The sequence below is a fragment of the Lithobates pipiens genome, unplaced genomic scaffold, assembly GCF_037356315.1.
Source record: "Lithobates pipiens isolate NorthernLeopardFrog02 unplaced genomic scaffold, aLitPip1_a1.2 Scaffold_1, whole genome shotgun sequence".
NCBI lineage: Eukaryota > Metazoa > Chordata > Amphibia > Anura > Ranidae > Lithobates > Lithobates pipiens.
In genome coordinates, this window is record NW_027507685.1 from 230,412,219 (window position 1) to 230,437,258 (window position 25,040).

Consider the following 25,040-nt stretch of genomic DNA (forward strand, 5'->3'; position numbering starts at 1 on the left):
AGTCTTCTCATAGCAGAGAGCAGTGAATGTCAGTCACCACTCTCCACTGTGCTCCTCCAGCACTCACTGAAGCTCCTGGGAAAAGGGGTGGGATCAGCTTACTTCAGCTCTTAGCCACACACAGAGAGAGAGAGCCAGCTTGTAGGCATGTGCAGTCTGTTTCCTCCACTGTAGGTGGCACAAGACCTGAGCAGCATCACAGCTTGTAGAGGAAGGGAAACTTCTCTGCAGTTTCCTGGTTTCTGCAGACAGCGTTCCTTTTGGGTTGAGTCTTTTTAAGTCACTGCTTCGAAGATTTTGGCACTCATTAGCGCATGGGTAGTGTAGGGACAGGTCTCCCGTGTGTCAGGTACAGTATAAGCGGCAGAGAAGGGAAAGCTTAGGGCTTGCAAATTCCTTGGACATCTTCCCGTTTAGGTACAAGACAGCCAGCCAGGCTGCATTTTGCCCCTCCAGACAGGCACAGTTCGGCTGATACCTGCTCAGCTACACACTGTAGGCATTTGTGAGTGCTCCCAGTTGGGTTCTCTCCCACTATGATTGTTGTCAACTCTTCTGGCATTACTGCAATACAAGTTCTGCCTTTCCCACAATACAAGGTCTACTGTTTGCACCTGAACTGTGTGTGAGTTATTGTAGCTTCACCACTGTATACCCACCCAAAAGCTGTCAGTGGGGTGGATCCCAGCAATATTGTTGGGATGCTTCCTGAGCCTAAAGCGGCTCTGCCCAATCAGCTGATAACAATAGCACACTATAAGCTGATTTTGGGTCACAGGAGGACAAAATTAATTGTGCTTCTGTGACCCACAGGTGAGGAACAGGTAAAAATCTTTGGCCATATTTTTCATTGAATGCCACCCTTTCTAGCAGTGCATCCTCTCTGTTCCTTCACTTCCCTGCTTCTCCATCCAGCGGTGAGGGGAGCAAAAAAACTACCTAGCCTTTGATTTCGGGGGCATGTTGCTCACTCCCACTGGTGCTTAGTGATTGACTCAACGCTGCCATGGGGGTAGACACAATCCTCAGCCTTGAGTAAGCTCCATCTTTAGTGACATGAAAATATCAGTGAATCTGGAATGGGTTAGTAGAAGACTTGGAGTGGAGCTGGGAACAGACTTCAGAGCCAAATAAGTGTAAATGCACAAAAAAAAGTAGTTACACTTTGAAGAATAACTTCATGGAAAAAATATAGTAAACAAAAAAATATATGTATACCATATGCAATTAGTTGGCAAACTATATTGTAATTTAATGTAATTAAAATGATCTTTACTTTTCTGTACCCGCTGTAATTTTCACAAAGTTTGAAAACAAAGTTTGTAAAAAACATAATTTATAAATGAGCAGTGATTTATTGATGCTTAAAATGAAAGAATAAAAATGAAAAAATCCTTTAAATATATTGACAGGGGGGTCCCCTTAGTCTACATGTAAAATGGCACATCTGTGCTGTGTATATAACCTGCTGCAGCAACATTGTCCTTTATAAAGGCAAAAAAATAACAAGCTTTCTTTATTTTATAAACAATGGCTTTGGGAGCCAGTCTGTATGATGAGGCCACAATTTTTGCACTCGGAACAAGAGTAGAGATTTTTTTTGTTAAATTCTAGTGTCTGTTTTCGCAGACTTTGGATAGAAGTAACTTGCGTGGAAAAATTGGGCTTTGGGTGTTGCCGGTGCCTTCACACTGTAACCTTATAGAGGAACTGTTGATGAATCAAGTAATGCCTGTACTTTGTCAAGGAGCAAGTGGCTGACGCTGTGTTCAAATAACTTAGCTGGCTCCTCCATGCATGATGCTGGGGCTTTTGACAAGGAGGCAGGTTTTGCCACCCTGGCAGCTTCAGTGGACTGCGCACTAGTTTCTGCTTGGGTAACAGAGGATGAGGAGGATGAGGATGGTTTAGTAAGTCAGTCCATCCCCTCCTCTGCATGCTGTGGCTGGATAGCACGAGGGACATCACTAAACAGAGAAAATGATGCCCTGCCTGATGACAGACCATGTCCACGTTTGCCTGTGGACACATACTCTGCTAGCCCCCTCACAGTGCCATGGCAATATATACCTCTCCTTGTTGGCCTCCGAGACATGATGGGGGGGCTTATTATCAAAATGTAATAGAGACAGAGAAATGTGTACTTGGATGCACTTTAACCACTTGCCGACCAGTCGCCATCATTATACTGCGCAGGTTGGCACGATCCCGCGAACCATCATAGCTGTACGTTGGCTCCTTTAAGTGGAATAGCAGGTGCGCACTGCACTGCGGGGGTGCCGATGCTCGTGACCAGTAGTCGCAATGACCACCAGCCACGAGCGATCACGGGCACGAGAGGCAGAACAGGGACATGTGTGTGTAAACATACAAATCCCTGTTCTGTGAGAAGATGCAGATTGTGAGTTCCTAATAGCTAGCAACCACGATCTGTCTTCTTCTATAGTCAGTTCCTTCCTCCTACAGTTAGAACACACAGTCAGGGAACACAGTTAACCCCTTGATCACCCCCTAGTGTTAACCCCTTCTCTGCCAGTGACATTTATACAGTAATCAGTGCATTTTTATAGCACTGATCATGGTATAATTGTCAATCATCCCAAAAATGTGTAAAAAGTGTCCGCTGTGTCTCCCATAATGTCACAGTCACGATAAAAATCACAGATCGCCTCCATTACTAGTAAAAAAAAAATTATAATAATAAAAATGTCATAAATCTATCCCCTATGATGTGATCTCCTGGAGTAGGAGGGTAGATGCAAAATGTGTGTACATTTTGCATCTACCCTCCTACTCCAGGAGATCACTCTCACCCAACTCTGCAGAATATTCGGGACCGTGGACGCTCTCAAGAGGATTCCATATCGTGACCCTTCCTTCCAGAGGCTGGAGTACAATCCTTTGGGATTACAAGCTCTTTAGACCCATTGTCGTATGGCATGCGGGTCCAACTGTTTTGGTAAGCATATCCAACTTATACCTTCAGATTGTTGTATCTACAGATATTTCCACAGACCAACAGATTGTTGTGACGTGTCTCCTTGGTACCTTGACTTAAAGTCTATTTGAGAAGATTGGTCACTCTCTCTCCATATAAGTGGACTTGTGTACAGATTGATGAACTGGCAATAGTTTACTTTTCAGGATTCACATCATGTGACCCCACTGTTACTACATTGTCCATGCACTGTTGTATCTATATAGCACCAGGGATTATACTCTGCACATATTGTGGTTTGCACCTGTTTTATAATTAGTACAATAGCTTTTTCTTTGTTGAGTACAGGTCACAAAGAAGTTTTTGAGTTTAATGTTTGTTTAGCGCTACATTTTTATTTCTCCACAATATACTGCAGTAAACGTGCACTAAAGCACTTCATTATACTGCAGTAAACATGCACTAACACACTTCAATATACTACAGTAAAAGTGCAACAATGCACCTCAATATACTGCAGTAAACGAGCACTAATGCACTTCAATATACTGCAGTAACAGTGTAATAATGCACCTCAATATACTATAGTAAAAGTGCACTAACTCACTTCAATATGAGCTATGATTAAGCACCAATTTTAGGTGTGAAACATGTCAGTGATCCTTGTAGTTCACCACCATTGCTGTATGGTCTACATTTTTAACTACCAATAAAAGAGATTACGTTGGAGTGCGACCATCCAGCCACTTTTTTCTTCCGATGTTCCTGTTTGCAGGGCCTGCTCCCCTCGTAGAAGAAAAGAAGAACAGAAGACAGCGGCGACAGAAGACCGGGCCACCGCTTGTAAAAGAGCTAGAAGAAGGCGCAGTGGCCCGGCAAGAAGAACGGAAGAGGGGGACAAGACCCCCGAAGTCAGAAGAAGAGGGCAGCGGCGAAGAAGAAAGCCGGGCTCCTCCGCTAGTAAAAGAGCTAGCAAAAGAGCAGAAGATAGCGGAGGAGTCTGGCGAGAAGACCCCTGAAGACGGAAGAAGACCTGTGCAATAAACTATTTTAACCCTTGTGTGTTGTGTTTTTTTTTACATTTATTTCACAGGTGAATGGGTAGGGGTACATTGTACCCCATACTCATTCACATAGGGTGGGGGGCTCACGCATTCCGATAAGCCTCCCACCCGCAGACCCCAACAACCAACAGCCAGGGTTGTCGGGTAGAGGCCCTTGTCCTCATCAACATGGGGACAAGGTGTTTTGGGGTGGGGGGGCCGCTAGGCCCCCCTTCCCCAAAGCACCCCCCATGTTGAAGGCACGTGGCCTGGTACGGCTCGGAGGGGGGGCGCTCGCTCGTCCCCACCCCCTTTCCTGTCCGGCCGGGTAGGGTGCTCAGATAAGGGTCTGATATGGACCTGGGGGGGCCCCCACGCCGTTTTTTCGGCGTAGGGATTCCCCTTTAAGTCCATACCAGGTGACGGGGCCAGCGACGCCTCCTTCGCTGGTACCAGCTACCTGGCCGCGCTCAAAAGGAACGGACTTTCCTAAGTGTGTTTGGGCGAATCTGTTCATTTCAAAAGTACGGCGTATAGTCCTGTGGTACGGCAGATAGTCTAGCGGACTTAGTCCGCCACAAAAGTGCTGATACGTGTGTACGCGGCATAAGATTGCCCCGTATTTGGCTCCATCCATCTTCTCATCAACTCTGACCAGCTTCCCTGTCCCTGCTAAAGAAAATCATCCCCACAACATGATGCTGCCACCACCATGTTTCATGGTGGGGATGGTATTTTCAGGGTGATGTGCAGTGTTAGTTTTCCGCCACACATAACATTTTTCTTTTAGGCCAAAAAGTTCAATTTTGGTCTCATTTGACCAGAGAACCTTCTTCCACATTTGCTGTTTCCCCCACATGGCTTATCACTAACTGCAAACAGAACTTCTGGCTTTCTTTCAACAATGTCTTTCTTCTTGCCACTCTTTCATAAAGGGCAGATTTGTGGAATGCACGACTAATAGTTGTCCTGTGGACAGATTTTCCCACCTGAGCTGTGGCTCTCTGCAGCTCCTCCAGAGTTACCGTGGGCCTCTTGGCTGCTTCTCTGATTAATTCTCTCTTTGCCTGGGTTGGTCAGTTTAGGTGGACGGCCATGTCTTGGTAGGTTTGCAGTTATGCCATACTCTTTCCATTTTCGGATGATGGATTGAAGAGTGCTTTGTGAGATGTTCAAAGCTTGGGATATTTTTTTAGAACCTGACCCTGCTTTAAACTTCTCCAAAACGTTATCCCTGACCTGTCTGGTGTGTTCCTTGGCCTTCATGATGCTGTTTGTTCACTAAGGTTCTCTCACAAACCTCTGAGGTCTTCACAGAAAAACTGTATTTATACTGAGATTAAATTACACACAAGTGGACTCGATTTACTAATTAGGTAACTTCTGAAGGCAATTGGCTCCACAAGATTTTAGTTAGGGGTATAGAGTTACATAGTTTGTATACCCCTGTATATTGTCGTCGTTCAGACGCTTATCTAAAAGTTTTTTGAAATTATCAATGTTTCCCACTGAGACCACTGCCTGTGGAAGGGAATTCCACACCCTAATGGCTCTTAGCCCTTGTACACACGGTCGGACATTTCGACAACCAAATCCGTCGGATTTTGTCCGAAACTGTTGCATACACACGGTCGGACAAAGTTGTCGAAAAATCCGATCTTTCAGAACATGATGATGTAATTTCCTTACGATGGGACTACGTTCAGGCTAGTAGCCAATAGCTTTGATGTAGGAATTTGATCTGAGCATGCGTGGCACTTTTTCCGATCGGAATTCTCTACACATGATCGAAGTATGTCCTATCGGACCAGTTTGTCGGAAAATATTTCCAGCAAGTTTGAAAATTTGGTCCGACGGATATTCCGACGGAAACAGTCTGATGCATACCACACACAGTCGGATTATCCGACAACACGGTCCGATAGCACACATTCTGACGGATTCTCCGACCGTGTGTACAAGGGCTTAGAGTAAAGAACCCTCTACGCAGTTTAAGGTTAAACCGCTTTTCTTCTAATTTTTGTGAATTATTAAATTCCCTTAAGTGGCAAAGTTTTATCCCTATTGTGGGGTCACCAGTACGGTATTTGTACATTGAAATCATATCTCCTCTCAAGCGTCTCTTCTCCAGAGAGAACAAGTTCAGTTCTCGCAACCTTTCCTTATAACTAAGGTCCTCCAGACCCTTTATTAGTTTTGTTGCTCTTCTTTGGACTCTCTCCAGTTCCAGTACATCCTTCTTGGGGACTGGTGCCCAGAACTGTACAGCATACTCCAGGTTCGGCCGGACCAGAGTCTTGTAAAGTGGGAGAGTAAAGGGTGGCTAAATACAAGTGCACGCCACACTTTTCAGATATTTATTTGTAAAACAATTTGAAAACCATTTATCCTTAAACTTCACAATTATGTGCCACTTTGTGTTGGTCTATTACATAAAATCCCAATAAAATGCATTTACATTTTTGGTTATAACTTGAGAAAATGTGAAAAATTTCAAGGGTTATGAATACTTTTTCAAGACAAGGCATTGTATATGTTCTGTTTTTCCTAAATGTATCCTAAAAGACTACAGCCTTTTTCACATTGCGTATCCCTCCTCTATACCCTATTAGATATTAATCTCTTGTACCTTTTGTATCTAATTCCTGTAACCTAACCATGTACCCCCTCCCCCCTCCTGTTTGCGTTGCCTATTGCAGTATAAACTCTTTTGCATAATTCCTTTTACTCTAACAGCCTGGAAAGAATTGTGATCAGGACACCTTTCAATTTGTTATGTATTCCAATATGTTTATTTTTTTTAAATTTAAATAATTTAAACAATGTAATCCTAATGTATGTTTTACCCAAAGCCTGTCTGCCGCATGCTTGACTTCCAGAAAAACAGGAACAGTAAATACAAAAACAAAAGGGCATTCATAGATTCTACCATTAGGCCCCACTGGGGGTCAGAACACAGCAAAAGAAGACAAGGCCTGCTCCCCTGCTTCTGTTTATATGGTTTCAATAAAATTGTTAATACATTGACAATTGATGGAGGGTAGCTTGGTTTTCCTTTTTTTTTTTTGGCCTATGATGGGACCCAATGGGGCCTGGAACAAACATTTCTGCATTGCTCAAGTAACCCAGCAGTGCTAGGCAAGGAAGACAGTAAATGGGAAGAGAACTATATTTAATGAGACAACTTTGATGTTAATTCCTTAAATTTAAAGATGTTAATTCCTTAAATTTCAGGTGGCCAGCAATGGTGGAGCCCAGAAGCTACATGGTCATAGATGTGGCTCATTTGATCCTGCAGATCTAGTAGGAGAGGGACTCAAAGGTATGTTGTAGCATAAATAAGGATCAAAGTCTATTAGCTGTCAGCTTGATTCTGCAAGAAAGCACAGTCTTGACATAAGATCCATTTAGAAAATTTCCATTACGACAGTTCTCCAGACTTTCCTTCACAGGTTGCTCCTGTCTACAGTTGACCCAGAGATGGCTGTGTACATCCTAGGAAAGACAAATAATATTTTGCAGGCTTTATAGTAACTGTCATTGTGTATCTAGTCCTGAACCTGGCAGGCGATCTGTGGAGACCTGTCAGTGCTCAGGACCAGAAGTATAGATTATATATTCTGGGCTTCATCACAATCCATGAACCAGGTCCACACAACTTCTCAGTATTATCAATCACCAGACCCACAAATATTACTCCAGCTGCCATGGGCCAATTGAAGGCTGTTGGTTCTATTGCTCTAATATATGTAACCTTTCCCAGAGTGTTCTACCAAAATTGTAGAGCTCAATAAATACTTTATATAAAATCAGTATATGCAACTGTCAGACTTTCTTGAAGCAAAACTGTGCTTTGTTCAAGCATAGTTTCCAACATATTTGTCGCAGTTCCCATGACACTGTCACCCCCCACCCCCAGAAAGAACATTCACATGTGGTGGGACTGTCCTTCAAAATAAAGTACAGTTGGCATCTACAGTATGTCCATGCACAACTATGTAACAGGAATGTGCATTGAAGGTTCCTCTTCCTGGCAGCACACACTCCCCTTTCCTTCACTTCCCGGCTTCTCCATTCACCCAACAGGGGTGAAAAAAAACTACATATTTGGATTTGGGGAGCATGTTGCTCACCCCCTTCCCCCTGGTGATGGGCTCAACACTGTTATATGGGGGATGTAGATAGTCCCCAGCCCTGTGTAAGCTCGAAAGTGAATGCCCTGAAAATCTTAGTGGGGCAGGATAGGGTTTGTAGAAGACATGTAGGTAAAGTAAAATTGCACAACCATTGTGGGTGGCACAGTGGTGTAGTGGTTAGCACTCTCACCTAGCAGTAATGAAGGGTTGCTGGTTCAAATCCCAAACACAACACTACATGCCTGGAGTTTGCATGTTCTCCCTGTACCTGTGTGGGTTTCCTCCGGGTACTCAGGTTTCCTCCCACAATCCAAAGACACACAGGTAGGTTAATTGGCTTCTGTCCAAAATTGGCCCTAGTATATGGATGGGGACCTTGGACTGTGGGCCCTTTGAGGGTAGGGACCGATGTGAGTGTGCAATGTACAGGGGCAATTGTAGACACTCACGCAGGTTGACCTGGATGGACTGGTGTCTTTATTCAACCTTACTAACTATGAAACCAAATACAATAATATATATGAAAAATATTATTTTAAATACAATTTAACTGGTGTATATATTCAAGTATATACTGTGCTACAATGAATAAACTGTGATGTTGAACACTCAAATAAGGCTTGGTACTTCTGTTCGGATAATGTAATAAAAAGCGTTGCCTCCGTTCCCAGGCGATGCCTTGTATGGGGAAATGCGTCGGGTAGAGCACCAGTTCTTGACGTCACCACGCACCAGCTGGCTGGCTTGAGCCGCGACTGTTTGAAAAATATTGTATTATTTCTTTGCTTTTGGATGTCAGTGCCTGTGAAGTTTTTAATAAATCTTTTAAACTGGAGTACTGCACCATGAAGCCTCTTCCTTTGTGCGGAAAATTACATGAATTTATGAGTTCGCTGTACCAAAAGTATACCTGCATTGAAGGAGTCCCTGGAGGAGTGTTCCCAAGCTGAGTGATGCCTGGATGAGCGAATTTAATCTCTATAATTTGAGATCCATCCTATCTGGTAAGCGGCACTTTTTATTACATTATCTGAACAGAAGTACCAAGCCTTATTTGAGTGTTCAACATCACAGTTTATTCATTGGAGCACAGTATGGACTTGAATAAATTGTATTTAAAATAATATTTTTCATATATATATTATTGTATTTGGTTGCACAATTTTACTTTATCTACAATCTTATGAGCTGACACTTGATGTTGTTATTTCTCATGTAGATCCCTTTTTTCACTGTATACTCTATAGCCTCGTACACATTATTGGATTTTTCGATGAGACTTGTGTGATGACAGGCTGTTGGCAGAAAATCCGACTGTTTGTATGCTCCATTGGACAATTTTGTCAGATTTTCTGTGGACAAATGTTGGATAGCAGGCTTTAACATTTTCTGCAGACAAATGTCTGTTGTCAGATTTTCCGAGCGTGTGTACACAAGTCTGTTGGACAAAAGTCCAAAGTACAAACACGCATGCTCAGAAGCAAGGATGAGCCAGAAGCTGTCGGTCTTGTAAACTAGCGTTCATAATGGTGAATAAGCATTTGTGACGCGGCAAATTATGAAATGTTTAAATAAAGCGCACAATTCTCTTCTTCTTTAATGGGATAATAATGAAACTGCTTTGCTGGTGATACTGATGGAGTTCTGCCAAACGTATTTAAAAAGGCTTTTTTTTTCTAGTGATATCAAGAATAATATTATTATGTTTTTTAATTTTTTTTGGTCAAGTTACCACAATACATTATCCCGTAGTTTTTTATATCAAAAATACAACTATGTTGGTGTCCCTTGTTAATTTTACATTGTATTTTTTAAATGTACCTGCCTACTCCCAAACTATCATTTGAAGTAAAGTGATAGTGAAGTTATTATTATTATTTTAATTTTATTTATTTATTTAATATATTTTATTTATTGTATTAATAATTTATTTTTATTATTTTTTAATAAGTTACACTTTAAATAAAACCATATGTAAAAATAAATCACACAACCTGATCTGAAAACCTGCACTTGTGTTTCTTGTTGGGTCATTGATCTTACCTGTTATGCTTACATCGGATCACCAACCAAGACAAGCCAGCAGTTAAGAGAATGAATGCAATTAGGATACCTGCAATCATGCCTGCTGGAGGTTTAGTATTTTCTGTACACAAGAAACAAAGGAATAGGATCAGTAACTGGATTTATTCAGCAGGAGAAATAAACAATAAACAACAAAAAAAAAAGAAAGAAAGAAAACTATTTCTACATTCCTGTACCAGGGCCTAGAATGTGTGTGATTAGGTCCCACAATCGATTCATTAGCCTCCGTTCAAATAGACTGTTGCTTTGAAATTATGCAACTATACCCGAAATCGCACAAAGCCGCATCTCAGTGCAACTTTAGGAACACAGAGAGGGAACACAACCCCTTGATCGCCCCCTAGTGTTTAACCCCTTCCCTGCCAGTGACATTTTTACAGTAATCAATGCATTTTTATAGCACTGATCGCTGAATGAATGCCAATGGACCCAAAAATGTGTGAAAAGTGTCCGATGTGTCTGCCAAAATGTCTCAGTCCTGATAAAAATCGCAGATCGCTGCAATTACTAGTAAAAATAAATAAATAATATTAATAAAAATGCTATAAATCTATTTTGTAGACGCTATAACTTTTGCGCAAACCAATCAATATATGCTTATTGTTATTTTTATTACAAAAGAATATGTAGAAGAATACATATCGGCCGAAACTGAGAAAAAAAATAGCTTTTTTTTTTTTTAAGGGATATTTATTATAGCAAAAAGTACAAAATATTGTTTTTTTTTTTCAAAATTGTGGCTCTTTTTTTGTTTATAGCGCAAAAAATAAAAACCGCAGAGATGATAAAATACCACCAAAAGAAAGCTCTATTTGTCGGGAAAAAAGGACATCAATTTTGTTTGGGTGCAGCGCCGCACAACCGCGCAATTGTCAGTTAAACCGACGCAGTATTGAATCGCAAAAAATGGCCTGGTCATTCAGCAGCCAAATCTTCTGGGGCTGAAGCGGTTAAGCAGTCTTCAGCAGATTGTTCTAGAAAGCATTCGGTGAGATGTACTAAAACTGGTACACACAGAATCTGGTGCAGCGGTGCATGGTAGCCAATCAGCTTTTAACTTCTGCTTGTTCAATTAAGCTTTGGCAATAAAACCTGGAAGCTGATTGCTTTCTATGCAGAGTTGCACCAGATTTTGCACTCTCTGGATTTAGTAAATGACTGTGATTGTCTTTGCCTATATGTTCAATGGCAAACTGGTCTAGCCTCAATGTTCTTTTTGGACAGTAAAAGCTTGTTCTCAATGCATCTCACAAGCAGACCGATATGGTGCAACCTCTTTCTGATTGTAGATGCATTCACCCTAACTATTGCAAAAGTTCCCTGAACACCGTGATAAAATGTTGGGGTTCTTGGGAAATGTATTTAGCCTCAAACGTTCAGCTCTTGGACTGAATTTGCTGGGTCCGCCAGTCCCGGAAAAACTTGTAGTTGTTTGAAATCTAAGCCACTAGCAGATTATTTTCCTTACAGTGGAATAATTGATGTCAAATCATTTGGTGATCTTTTTAAAATCCTTGCCAGACATATAGACATCCACAACCGTTTGTCTGTAGGCCTTATCTATTGACCTTGGCATGATGACACCACACATGTCCATAGCAAAAAAAGAACATCAGACCCTAGATATCTGAAGTTTAAATAAAAAGACCTCCTGCGTACTTCCTGAGGAGTTTCTAATCTACTTTTTGGCACATAATATGGAACACTAGATTCTAATTTCATGGATTTGAAGCAATGGTAGGGGTGTACTTTAACAATTTGACAAATATTAATTTGTTTATTTGGATCATGAAAATGAATAGACCACGCCAATTTTGTGTGTCATTTGTTCAGGTCTATCACCTTTATCTGTAAGCATGGTTTGAATAAAGATCCAGTTTGCCCGTTCAAATAGGTTGAAAATATCATCAACTTCCACGGAGTTTAAAGGAGTAAAAAGATGAGACTTTAAATGAGACGTGAGTCTCTATCCCTGTGCATATATAAAAACAGGAATATGGGACTTTGAATGAGGTGGGAAATGAGGCCAGAGGATCAGTCACCATTTATCTAACCATTTTATTGATAAACAATAACATAACAGCACAATAATAGTCCAAATGCAGATTGACTGTCAAGTCATATACATGACTGTACATCCAGATTGATACATTGTAATCATAGTAACAAACCCCCAAGTGGTGCAGGGCAAATGATCCTTAAGATGAAACACCCATTTAAAATGCAAAAAGTCACAAATTGGTTAAATGTGTAGTGGCGGGCTCCTGAAAAGCACACACTATGTGTTTTTCAAAATTTAACTTTACCCAAACGACAGTTTGGTTTGGGTTTATTTGACTAAATTTGACTTCTGTGTCAGTCTGACTGGACTGTGAGATGTTCAGCCTGGCCACAGGGGGCACTGTCTTCTGTGGCAGGCGTGGAACTTTGGTCTGGTTAGGTTCTTAACTTGCTCCCTCTCGGAGTCAGGTCAGTGGGTGTGGCCCTCTCGTTGTGCCCCCTGGGAGAGGGTATTTAAGACACGGACGTCACGTGGTTCGGGTGTTCCGGTCCAGTATGAAGTGCTGAGTACATGGTCCTGGTCCTCCTGACCAGCCCCCAGGAAGGCTATGGCCTGGGGTGTGGATCCACCCGACTTTAATGCCTTGGGGCTAGGGAACTAAAGGAGAATTCCAAGGTGGATGGGTGCTGTCTCCGGTTCGGGAAAGACTCATTGAACTTCGAGCATTCCAGGGGAGGACTCTTTAGAAGAACACCACGTATGGGTTGGTTTTCTTAACAAGAACCTGGAAGGGCTGAAGTAATCGAGAGAATCCGGACTTGTGGATATCGCCAAGTGGGCTGAAAGATCCAGGTATCCTACAAGTGTTCTACAGCTTAGTTTCCCTACAGTTCTGCAACAACGTCGGTGATACAGACTTTGTTCCTGAGTAAGCACCTTGTTGGCTGCTAGGCCTTGTGAGAGAGGGACTGTCCAACCTGAGTGTTCATCCAGCTGCGAATGGCTATTCTCTGGATGCAGTCAAAGTAAGCAAGTTCTTTAACGTTTATAGACTTTGACATTAAGAGTACCTGAACTCCTTTCCAACCCTCTGATCCCAAGTTGAAAGACTGTTCAATGGTTTAAAGTGGTGTTGCCACCAAAAAAATTTTTTACTCACCTCTAAATACCGGTTGCTAGGGGGTCCCTCGTAGTCTGCCTTCTTCATTGCCCGGGCTGGTGGCATCACTTCCCCTCGCGCCGCACATTCACCTGGGACCTGTCATGTGTCCCAGGTGACTGTACGGCGTATCACGGCACCCTGCGGCGCTTGCGCATGCGCAGTGGGTGCCCGGCTGTGAAGCCACAGCCGGGTGCCCACAGTATGCATGATGGCGCCGCGAGCGGAGCGGGGAGCGAGGGGGAGGGCTTCGTTCCCCCGCATCGCTGGACCCTGGGGCAGGTAAGTGTCCAATTATTAAAAGCCAGCAGCTGCAGTATTTGTAGCTGCTGACTTTAAATTTTTTTTTTAGGGGGTACCCCACTTTAAGTTGCAAATAAAATCCATTCAAGTGGATCTATTGTAAGCCTCAAGTTACTGGACCATCTACCACGGGACATCCCCTAGACATGAAACAAGAAGAACGGAAGGTAACGGTAAGCCCGAAAATAACCAGCAGCTCCTTCGGAGGTTAGTGCTACAAGTAAAAACCTATTGGTATGTAAACTGAGTAAAGAAGGTAATGAAACGGTGCATATCGTATGCTCGACGAGTTTCGTGTATCAAACACTCATCAGGGGCTTTTAAGGATCATCTGCACTGCATCACTTTTGAGTTGTTACTACGATTACAATGTATCAATCTGGATGTACATGTATATGACTTGACAGTCAATTTGCACTTGGACTATTATTGTGCTGTTATGTTATTGTTTATCAATAAAATGGTTTAATATATGGTGACTGATCCTCTGGCCTCATTGCCCACCTCACTCAAAGTCCAAACTTCCTGTTTTTATTTTTTTTATATCAACTTCCATGGAGGAACTTATTTTTCCACATGATTGTGAATAATAAACAATAATTTATCAAATTAAATGTTATTAAGTTAGGGTAAATAATATTCAAATGTAGACTTTTCCTGTAAATGTCAAAAGGTTGAACCCCACATTGCTGCTGGTAAGCTGGATCACACGCTGGCTTCTAATGTATTTTGGGGATTGCAGCAGTCTTCACCAGAATTTCCAGTGTCACACAACTGTCCTAATAATTACATAGTCAGATCACATTGTGTCACAGACATTTATTGAGGGGTCCAAACCTGTATGGATGGTACAAACAAGGCTTTTTTCTATCAGAGAATAGGTGCAGGAACGCCCCCTTTCCAATTCACCCATTTTTCTCACCCCTTCCCACCTCTGAGCACCGTTCCTTGGTTCTACTCCCAACCCACCTTTCAGGACCACCCCTTTTAGAGAATACAGAACTATGTAACATTTGTGGTGCTAAGTAAATCATATGGAATTTCTTATAACAAGAAAAGCAGTAAAATAAATCCCCTGCAGTCAGTAATAATAAATCCTTCCAGCAACAATGAACCACCCACAACAAAATACCCCCCCCCCCCAGAAACAATAGACCTATGGCATCAATAAACCCTCCAGCACACCCCAGCACCCCTTGCCTTTACATACATTCAGTGCTGGAGGTGGCAGAACTGCATTCCCCCACGTTCCCGCTGAAAAAAGCCCTAGGTACAAAAGGTACAAATTCACTGAGAAAATCAAATTATTGACCTATCTGAGCAAAGTAAGAGGCCAGCACAGGATTCAGCCTCATGGTGTACACTCAAAATGTTTCCATCAATTCAAAAAAATATTGTCCCATTTAGCAAATCAACCAAATATTTTTTTTTTCACAATGCTGGAAAAGTAGAATACAACAAACTGACATAAAAATAATATTATAGAGAGGTGCTCACCTAATTGGATCATCAGAGGTTCTGCGAGACTGTCATGTTCCACTCTACAATATAGATCTGGCCCTTCTTCCTCATCTAAAACTACCAGTGTCACTATCTGGTAAGTGTTATCGCCATTGGGAAGGGTTCCTGTATTTACGGTGCCATCCATTCTGTGCTTTCTGTTTCTCCACAAGCTCACATTGATGGATTCTGGGTAGAAACCAGTCACCATACATACCAGCTCATCCACAGAGTCTCTATGATGGCGGAAAAAGGAGACCTCGGGCTGGACTGAGAGAGAGTAATGAATAGAATAAAGCAAAATTTGTTTTTTTTTATCTTTATTTTCATTTTTTCACAGGAGGACATGGATAAGATGAAAGTATGCATATTCATAGTAAATCAACATATCAAAATGTACTGTACATGTAAAAAGAGGCTTATCAAGAAATCTGACAGCCAGAGACCATTCTGAGTCAAATAATTGCACGGAAAACTATTTGATTTTCCAGTCCTTCATATAAACTAGAGGTCAAGGATAAAGTGAGGACTACCAACCAATCCAACCAGGTTGCCAGAAGTCAAAGAGATGAAAACAGAAGAGGAACCTAAAACAGGGAGGCTGAGGCAAGGGATGGCAATGGAGAGAAAAAAAGTGGAGGGATGGGACTAACTGAGGGTAAGCTTCATGGGGGCTGTCCCAAAGGGTTAAATCCTCTGCCAAGTTTTTAAACAAAACATAAAGGCTGTCGACAACTGAATAACGAAAACATTTGTTAACTTCTGTTAAGATTCGTTAATCTAATTATTTAGTTTCGGTAAAATGGTTGATTCGTTCAATTCGAATTTGGAATTCATAATCGCAATTTGTTTTGTCTTTTTTCAAATTTTCTTCGAATTTACGGATTTTTTCAGTTCGAATCGTTCAAATCGATAAATTTCAAATCGGTCTAAATTAAAAATGTTATATTTTTGGGGGATTTGAATACAGCAAAGTGAACAAATGAAAGATAATCTTCATTAAATAATTACAATGACTCTTTACGTCACCTTTGGCTTAACAAAAACAGCATTATTTTGAAATGGTCCTCTAAAAACACACACAGTCTTTGATTTCAGAAATATGTTTACAGTTCGAATTCGAATGGAATGCAATGTCAAATTTTAAGTTCGTTATTTGGAGCATTCATTTGTTTATACTGTAATTCGGGTATTCAGATATATCCAAATATCAGAACAGCAAAAAATGTGTTGGAATTCATAATGAAATGCCTGTTTTCCATTAGAAGACCTGAAACAAGGATTGAATATTAGCCTACCCCCTCCTGGCAGTATAAAATGTGCATCTGCCAAGGGCACATATTGCTCCTGTAAGCCAATCAATTAAATGAACTAGTTAGGTTTGCCCTTGCACCACGTTTCCTGGAAAAATCTAAAAGGAATTCTAATGCAGGGGACAGACTTAAAACCCAACTCTGGGCTCAGTCCCCCAATACCCTCCACATCACCTGAGGCCCCCTCAGTGTATTATGCCTTTTTTAATACAGTCACTTTTAATCCAAGTTTTTCTGGCCAAGCACATTATGCGCTGGGTCTTTTTCCTATTCGCCTCCTCTCAGGCTCTGAGCAGTTCTATGCTGATGCAGACAGTGGCACTGACATGATGACATCAACACTGCTCTCTGCTGCAATGCACTTTGAATGAAGGGGGTTTTGGTTATGTACCCAAAGAGTGGGGCCATGTCATTCAGCTTGGAAGACTGTAGGCATCTGGTGGTACAACAGATGTACTTGAGTGCAGCTCTGGATTATGGTGAGTATTGCATCCTAAACTGCTGTTTATATTTCTTTCATCCTGCCCAGAGGTCCATATATATATATATATATATATATATATATATATATATATATATATATATATATATACACATACATTATACACTGTATATCCACATCAATCTATTCAGAGTTGTATTCTTCTTATCACTTACGTTTCCTCTTCAGAATTGCTTTCCCTGACCACAGGAGGGAGCTGGCCAGGGGTTGGCACACGACATTTAGGAAAAATAGGATGCTGTTGGTGGAAACGTGATCTTTATTTAGGGAATTCGCAAACTGGGTGGCATTAGCATCTTCAGCCACCCAAATACCCAGATTGACATCTAGATACCCCATATAATAACCATTAAAAGCCAGCTTGTAAAACATTCCCAGTGACTCTCCAGAGTTTGCAGGACATCCAGTGAGACATTGCACAATGAACGGACCTGAGGGGAAAGGCTGTGATTAATGGATGCTAAAAACACACAACAATGCCATACATTTCTACTTTATATAGCAAACATTTTAATGCCCTGTATACACGGTCGGACCTTCCATTGGATTTTTTCAGACGGATTTTGGCACAAACTTGTCTAGCATACACATGGTCGCACAGTTGAAAATCCGATCGTTCTGAATGCGGTGATGTAGAACGCGTATGACGGGACTATAAACAGGCCAGTAGCCAATAGCTTTAGTCTCGTAATTTATTCTGAGCATGGGTGGCACTTTATCCATTGGAATTGTCTGCACACGATCGGAATTTAAACGATCGGATTTTGTTGTCGGAAAATTTTAGATCCAACTCTCAAACTTTTTGTGTCAGAAATTCCAACGGAAAAAGTCCAATGGAGCCCACACACGATCAGATTTTCTGACAACACGATCGGATCGCACATTTTCCATCAGAAAGTCCGACCGTGTGTACAGGGCATTAGACCGATATGGTCTCTGTTGGGAATTGAACATATAACCCCCACACAGCAATCTCATAGTGCTAAGCACTTAAAATGAACACTACTTTGCCGATCACGACAGTTCATCCGATATTATTCGATTGGACAAGCATGAAAAGCTTCCTCGTACGATACCAGATTGCACGATTTTCGTTTAGTCAGTATAGTTGTTGTCTGAAAATACAGTACAAATACATCACAACACATGACATCACTTCCTATTTTCTTGCTGACTTTAGTTTCTCGTGACTTTAGTTCCCTATTCAATTTTTACTTGCGACTATTAAGCGAAAAAAGTCATACGATCTGTCATATGATATTCGGATTGTGTGTATTGGCATAACAGACTAAGATGAGTAAAACAGGGATTTACAAGTGTTTTTTGGGTGGGTGGGAGTGGGTGGGAGTGGGTGGGAGTGGGTTGGAGATAACAATTGCCTAGAAATAGTTTTTAGATAAACTACCTTTGTAAGGTGAAATTAATAGGGAATAAAAAAATACATTTAGCATTCTATCTAAAAAAATAAGTGTGAAAAATGTTTGTGTGCCGCAACTTAACAAAATGATCTATCTGTTGGCTGCTGCTATCACAATTTGTATTCCCACATACAATAAAGAATACCAATACACATAGAAGTGATTGTGCTGCCCAAATGATGTCACAATTAAGAATTCAGTCAATGTAATACAAATACCATCTGTCATGTTAAATAAGTAAATATTAGTGCTAGACCTTTCCAAAATTCTAAAAGAAAATAGAAAAACCAAAAAAAAAAAAACCCCAAAAGTCCAGATACAACAGTCCTGTATCATTTTCTTCACAGAACAGCAATAATAATAAGAAAATCCTAGATCTCCTTTGTGCTCCAACAAAACATGCGTATCGGCATCCTCCCACGTGGCTTCGTCAGGAGAAAGCTGAGCGGCTGTGGCGGGCCTGATTTACGCACAATAATGCGCAAACTGTCAAAAGGGCCCGCACATGCGCACTAGAGACAATTACTTATTGCCAACATCCGTAAAAGATTTAGCGGGCTGATTTCGGTGACCACGGGAAAATGGCTGATTTCGGAGACCACGGGGACCAATAGTACTAAACAGGCTCCTGATTATAATATGCATTAACAGCCTGAGCCTCCTAAGAATACACACTCAGAAGCACCAAAAAATAAGCATAATAATCACCAAAATAAAAATATGCAATTCATTGTAAAATAAAAGGTTATAAAAATGTATAAGGATATATATACTGTAAATGTAAACTGATTAGCATAAATTGACAGAGGTACAACCTAAAAATAATTCCCCCCAATAGCCCAACTTCACCAATTAAATATAAATAAAAATAAATAATAATAAAAATAGAAATAAATAAATATAAAAAGAAAAAAAGAAAATAAATATAAAAATAAACAAGCAAGCAATGTGGATGCAGGAACCTCTCCTCATCCCCATCAGAATACAAAGATCAGAGCTATGGCCATTGGCTGCATGTGCTAATCGAATGCTGATTTTCCAGCAGGACCATTCAACAGAAGCTGGTTTTAAGACTGATTCTGCTGAACAGAGAAGGATGCACACAGATCAAAATTCATCCAGTTCCTTCTAAACCAGCTGAATTTTGATATGTGTTAAGTGATATTACTGAAGGTTTAGCAGGCAAAGTATATAGTGCTGTTGATAAAACTAAGGGGAGCAATAGGACTGATATCCCTGGAGGTGTTTGAAACATTGAACATGATTTGGTAGTGCTGGAATATTGGCCAGAGCAGCGGAAATTGCTTTAATCAATGTTGCAACAACACCAAATCATGTTCTTGCTAGAGGGATCACCAGCAGGAAGAAGCCGGTCTTGATTCCTCCATATAGATCTTCGGTTATCACTAGAGGGATTGCCAGCAGGATGAAGGTGGTCATGATTTCTCTATATACTGCATATCTTTAGTTACCACTAGAGGGATCACCAGCAGGAGGGAGGGAGTCCTGATCCCTCTATATAGAGCTTTAGTTATCACTAGAGTGATTACCAGCAGGAGGAAGGAGCTCCTGATTCCATAATATGGATCTTTAGTTATCACTAGAGGAATCACCAGCCAGAGGAAGGCAGTCATGATTCCTCTATATAGATCTTTAGTTGTCACTAAAGGGATAACCAGCAGGAGGAAGGAGCTCCTGATTCCATTATATGGATCTTTAGTTATCACTAGAGGAATCACCAGCAGGAGGAAGGAGCTCCTGATTCCTCTATAGAGATCTTTAGTTATAACTAGAGGGATCCCCAGCAGGAGGAAGGAGCTCCTGATTCCTCTATAGAGATCCTTAGTTATCACTAGGGGGATCTCCAGCAGGAGTAACGCAGTCATGGTTCCTTTATATAGACCTTTAGTTATAACTAGAGGGATCACCAGCAGAAGGAAGGAGCTCCTGATTCCTGATTCCTCTATATAGATCTTTAGTTATCACCAGCAGGAGGCAGTCATGATTGCTCTATATATAGATCTTTATATCACTAGAGGGATCAACAGCAGGAGGAAGGAGGTCCCGATTCCATTATATAGATCTTTAGTTAGTTTTTGATACATAAAGATACAGAAAAGACAAAACAAGTCCTGAGATGGGTGACAGAAATACTAAAAGGCCTGAGAGAGGAAACATTTCAGGAGAGCCTGCAGGGACTCAAGCCTGGTACATACCACTCGTTTTTTTTTTTTTTTGCTCAATCCAGCGGGTTGAACGAAAAAAAAAAAAAACTGATGGCTCTGGTCTGACGGCTCTCTTGTGTTTTGACAGGGATGGGCCCTTCGCCAAAACTCTCTGGTCAGCGCTCTCAGCCATTGGACGCTTCTGTCAGACTGGCTTCTTTACACACGGGTCGAATTATTGTTCTTTTTTTCAACTGGCCGATGTAGTCTGACATGTATGGGGCTTAAAGTGGAAGTAAACTCCCCTATCGTTTTCAGCCAAGGAAGCTGCTATCTTTGCCTCTGTTTAATCTTCAACTGCTATGGTGCTGCACATGTGATTCGTTATGACACCAGCCATTGGATGGTTTGATAGTTTGGCTGAGAGCACAACCAATGTGCAGTTAGCATTCCCGGCATGCCTTTTTTTTTTAACTGTTTAAATCAATGGGTTTACTTCCACTTTAAAGTGATACTAAAATCTACTAAAATGTTATACTTACCTGCTCTGAGCAGTGGTTTTGTGCAGTGCAGCCAAGTCTCTTGTGCAACATCGTTGGATCGAGATGGGGCTCAGGTAAGAATGAGGGGGGCTGCTGCACACAGAAGGTTTTCATTTATCGTAATGCATAGAATGCATTAGGATAAAAATATTCTGCCTTTATAACCACTTTAAGTATGTATATTTCTTGAAGAAAGAAGTAAAAGGGGGACACCATTGAAACCTATAAATATGAAAGGTGTGAATAAGGTCCACGAGGGCAGTATTTTCAAAATGTATTTTGATCAATAACACGAGGACATGACCTCAAACTAGCAGGAGGACAGTACAAAATTAGCTTAGAAATGATGCTTTACCAAAACAGTAATTGATGTTTGAAACAAACTTCCAACAGAGCTAATGTGTCAATTAACAGTTATGCCGCATACACACGACCGGACTGTCCGGCAGACTAGGTCCAATGGTCTTCCCGACTGACTTTTGGCGGAGTTCCGACGGACTTTCCGAATGGACTTGGCCACACATGAACAGACTAAGTCCGTTCGTAAGTCCGTTCGTTTTGAACGTGATGGCGTAAACGGGTACTAAACAAGAAAGCTCAATAGCCAGTAGCCAATAGCTTCCCTTGCATCATATTTGGTCCGTCCGACCAGCATACAGACAAACGGTTTTCCCGATTTTATAATTGAGTCCATCGGATAGATTTAAAACATGTTCTATTTCCTGGTCCATTGGATTTACTTTTTGAAAAACGATCAAACTAGCCCACACACGATCAGATTGTCCGATGAACTAATCCCTTCGGACCTAGTCTGCCGGAAAGTCCGGTCGTGTGTACGTGGCATTATTGTTAAATGCTAAGGACAAAGTTCTATACATTGAAAGTAAATTAAAAAAAAACAGACAAAAAGTTAAAATGGACAGACTAGATGAGATATGTTGTCTTTTTTGCCATCACTCCGATTCTTTGTTAAATGAAGCCCAACAATCTACATTGAAAGAAAAGATGGGTTAACAGAACTGGTGGAGATGGTTTAATTGGATCTGGCAGTGAGGTTTACCTTTCATTCCAGCAGTCTGTGTCTTCGCTATGATGTGTTTTTTGAAGTAACCAAAATAGTTTGTAAGACGCATCTGGAAGATGCCCCACTCAAACACTGACAGGTTCCCTTTAGACCAGCTCTGGGTGAAGGTTATCTCTTTGGAGTTATTGTGGAAAGCATGGGTTATAATGCCACCAATCTGTGCGGTGCCCCAGGTGTATGTGGTCATGTCCTCTGTAACTTCTGTTGTCTGGGTGAACGTGAGCTCAAAGCTTCCTACACAAAAGAAGCAAAATGCATCATTAAAAAAAAGGTATATTCTGCACAAGATGATAGGTGGGGGATCTTGTATATGTCTATAACACAACCACAAAGATTGTAAAGTAAATGAAGGTGATATCCATGCAGTTGACATATAATATATATAATAGTTAATCTACCAGTGGTGGCTGGTGCTGTATATGGGATGGCATACAAGACACCCCGTCGTACCGCCATCCCCCCCGGTCAGTCAGCCCTGCACTTACCCCATCTAGGTCGCAGGGAGCTTCGGCTCCTTCCTGCATCTTCTCCTTCTTTGCATCTCGGGCTTCACAGCGGCTTCCATCCTCCTTCCCTTGGCACAATTTGCAGTTACAGTAATGCAAAAAATTACCTGGTCATGAAGGGAGATAAACCTTCCGGTTGAAGAGATTAAATCCCCTCTGGTCACATGATCCAGCAACCATGTGTAAGGGAGCATTCAATAGTGGCTGCGAATTCCAGGAGCCATGACATTACCCATAGGCTCCCATAGCCCAGCCGTTGTTGGCCCTCCCACCTCTCCCCTGCAGCAGCGACTAGCTGACACAGGGGAGCCGGAGCTTTAGGATCAAGTGACCATACTGCACCGGATTAAATAAGTAAGTACACAGATTTTTTTTTGTACAGATCAGACAGGATAGAAAGAAGGAGGGGAGGGGTGGAAACAATTTTAGGAATAGTTCAGCCTTTTCTTGCCTTTAAAAGAGAAGTATGTTTTTTTTTTTAAGATTCATACTTACCTAGGCGGATGCCGCGTCGGAGCAATGCTGCATCTCTCCCCCACCACCTTTTCACTGAGAACCGAGCCACGGAACACCGCTGATGGTTCAGTTCTCTCACCACCCCGAGGGGAGAGCTGCTGCCTGTCAGTCAGCATCTCTTCTGCTCTGCTCCTCCACGCTCATTGGAGCGCTAGGCTGTGGAGGGGCGGGGAGCGGCTGTCTCAGCGGCTCGCTAAGCGGTTGAGACTGCCATCTGTTTAGACCACTCTCTGTTGAAAACAGGTCACAGGAGTGCAAAATTAATTGCACTCTTTTTTTGGCCCGTAGGAGGAGCTCAGCCAAACAAGCTCAGGCTGGACTTCTCCTTTAAGATCTTTCAATTTATTTGTGAAGATTAAACATTAATCTTGCACATTTTCCAGGACAATCCACTCCTTCTTCAGGGCTCATAAAAAGCACACTAAGGGGCTGGGGATGTAAGGTTTACCATAATTAACACTGTCTGTACTGTGTTGGCAGAACTCATTATCAGTTGTAAACTAGAGGTGCACACTGTCTGTCCTAACAAAGAGGAGTTAGGACTCTTAAGACTTGGGTGGTACATTGTATGTTAATGCTTATTTTTTTTTTTTAAGTCTTTTAAAGTCTAAAGTTTTTTTTCAGTCTGTTCCCATATTGCACATTGTAAGCTATTTTAACCAATAGAAGCTGCCTATAGTGTCAATTGTATAAACATGCTACGAAGAAACAACAAGAAAGGTAATAAATATTTGTTTGAATTATTTGTTGGTATGCTGTGTGAATGGGTACAATTAACAAATAATAATCAGTGTTTGTCAAATGTGAATGCAAAGAGTGAAACATAAGCCATATGACTAAAAGCTGAGTGTTGTAAGCACCATTATAGTGTTAAATGGTGTGCCCAAACCCCTTTACCTGAAAACTTTTACATGATAAAGTGGAAAATAATGCACTTTCTAGCAGGATCAACAGGTAATAAAATCATGTTATGAGGGGGACTAAAAAAAAAAACAACTGCTGTGTTATTTCTACTGACAGACCGCATTATACCATGTCATTTATATATGTACATAGCGACACATTAATACCAGGCAGCTGTAAGTAATAAGCTTTCAGCTTACCTGGCACTGCCAAAATCTTTACATTATTAGTATCTTACCTGCAACTGTGACACAACTCAGCAGAAGGCAGAGAAGGCAGCCTGGCATGATGATGGTAAATGATCCTGATGTCAGGGGTGCAGACTATTTGCAAGCCTATACATGTGACTGCCTCACTTCCCTGAAAATCTGCAGCGCATATAGAAACGAGTGTCCTATCCATTGTGTACTTTGAGGTGTGTTTCACTTCAACATTTACCCAATGATACACAACTTGCTCCAGTCTCGATAAAGCTCACAAACTGATGTATAGGGTTACTCTGATAGGAACCTTGATGTAAAGGGGAGTTTTGATTTGTAAGGTGATGGGGGGCTTCTGATGTGAAAGGGGGTCAGTGGTGTCACTAGGGTTGGTGTTACCTGGTGCAGTAAAACATGGTGTCACCCCCCCCCCCTCTATTTTCGTGCCGGCGGCCTAGAGCTGGAGCTCCTTGGCGTGCATTGCAGCAGCCAATTAGGCCTAGAGGATAGCATTTTAGGCACTTCCAAATGGCTCAGTCCATAGAAGCAGCAATAGATAATGGCCGACAGGCCCTTTACCAGACCCAGTGAAACTGCAGCAGTGATCCCTCCAGCTGGATAGTCATTCACTCTGGGTTGCCAAGGTCCACTCTGATCAGTAGTGTAGCACGTCTGTAGTGGCAGTGACCCTGTCTGTCTCTCTGGTGGTGCGGGTACAGCATGGC

General features: G+C 41.6%; 1 protein-coding gene across 1 annotated transcript; it reads right to left on the minus strand.

Moving 5' to 3' along the window:
- Positions 1-6,750: 6,750 nt before the first annotated feature.
- On the minus strand, positions 6,751-24,532 carry LOC143984199 (antigen-presenting glycoprotein CD1d-like). The gene is given in 7 exon segments (XM_077484494.1): positions 6,751-7,476; positions 10,161-10,263; positions 15,164-15,436; positions 17,137-17,412; positions 22,167-22,424; positions 24,354-24,409; positions 24,411-24,532. Coding segments are annotated over 7 exon segments (1,122 nt in total). The 5' UTR covers positions 24,518-24,532; the 3' UTR covers positions 6,751-7,427.
- Positions 24,533-25,040: the final 508 nt, after the last annotated feature.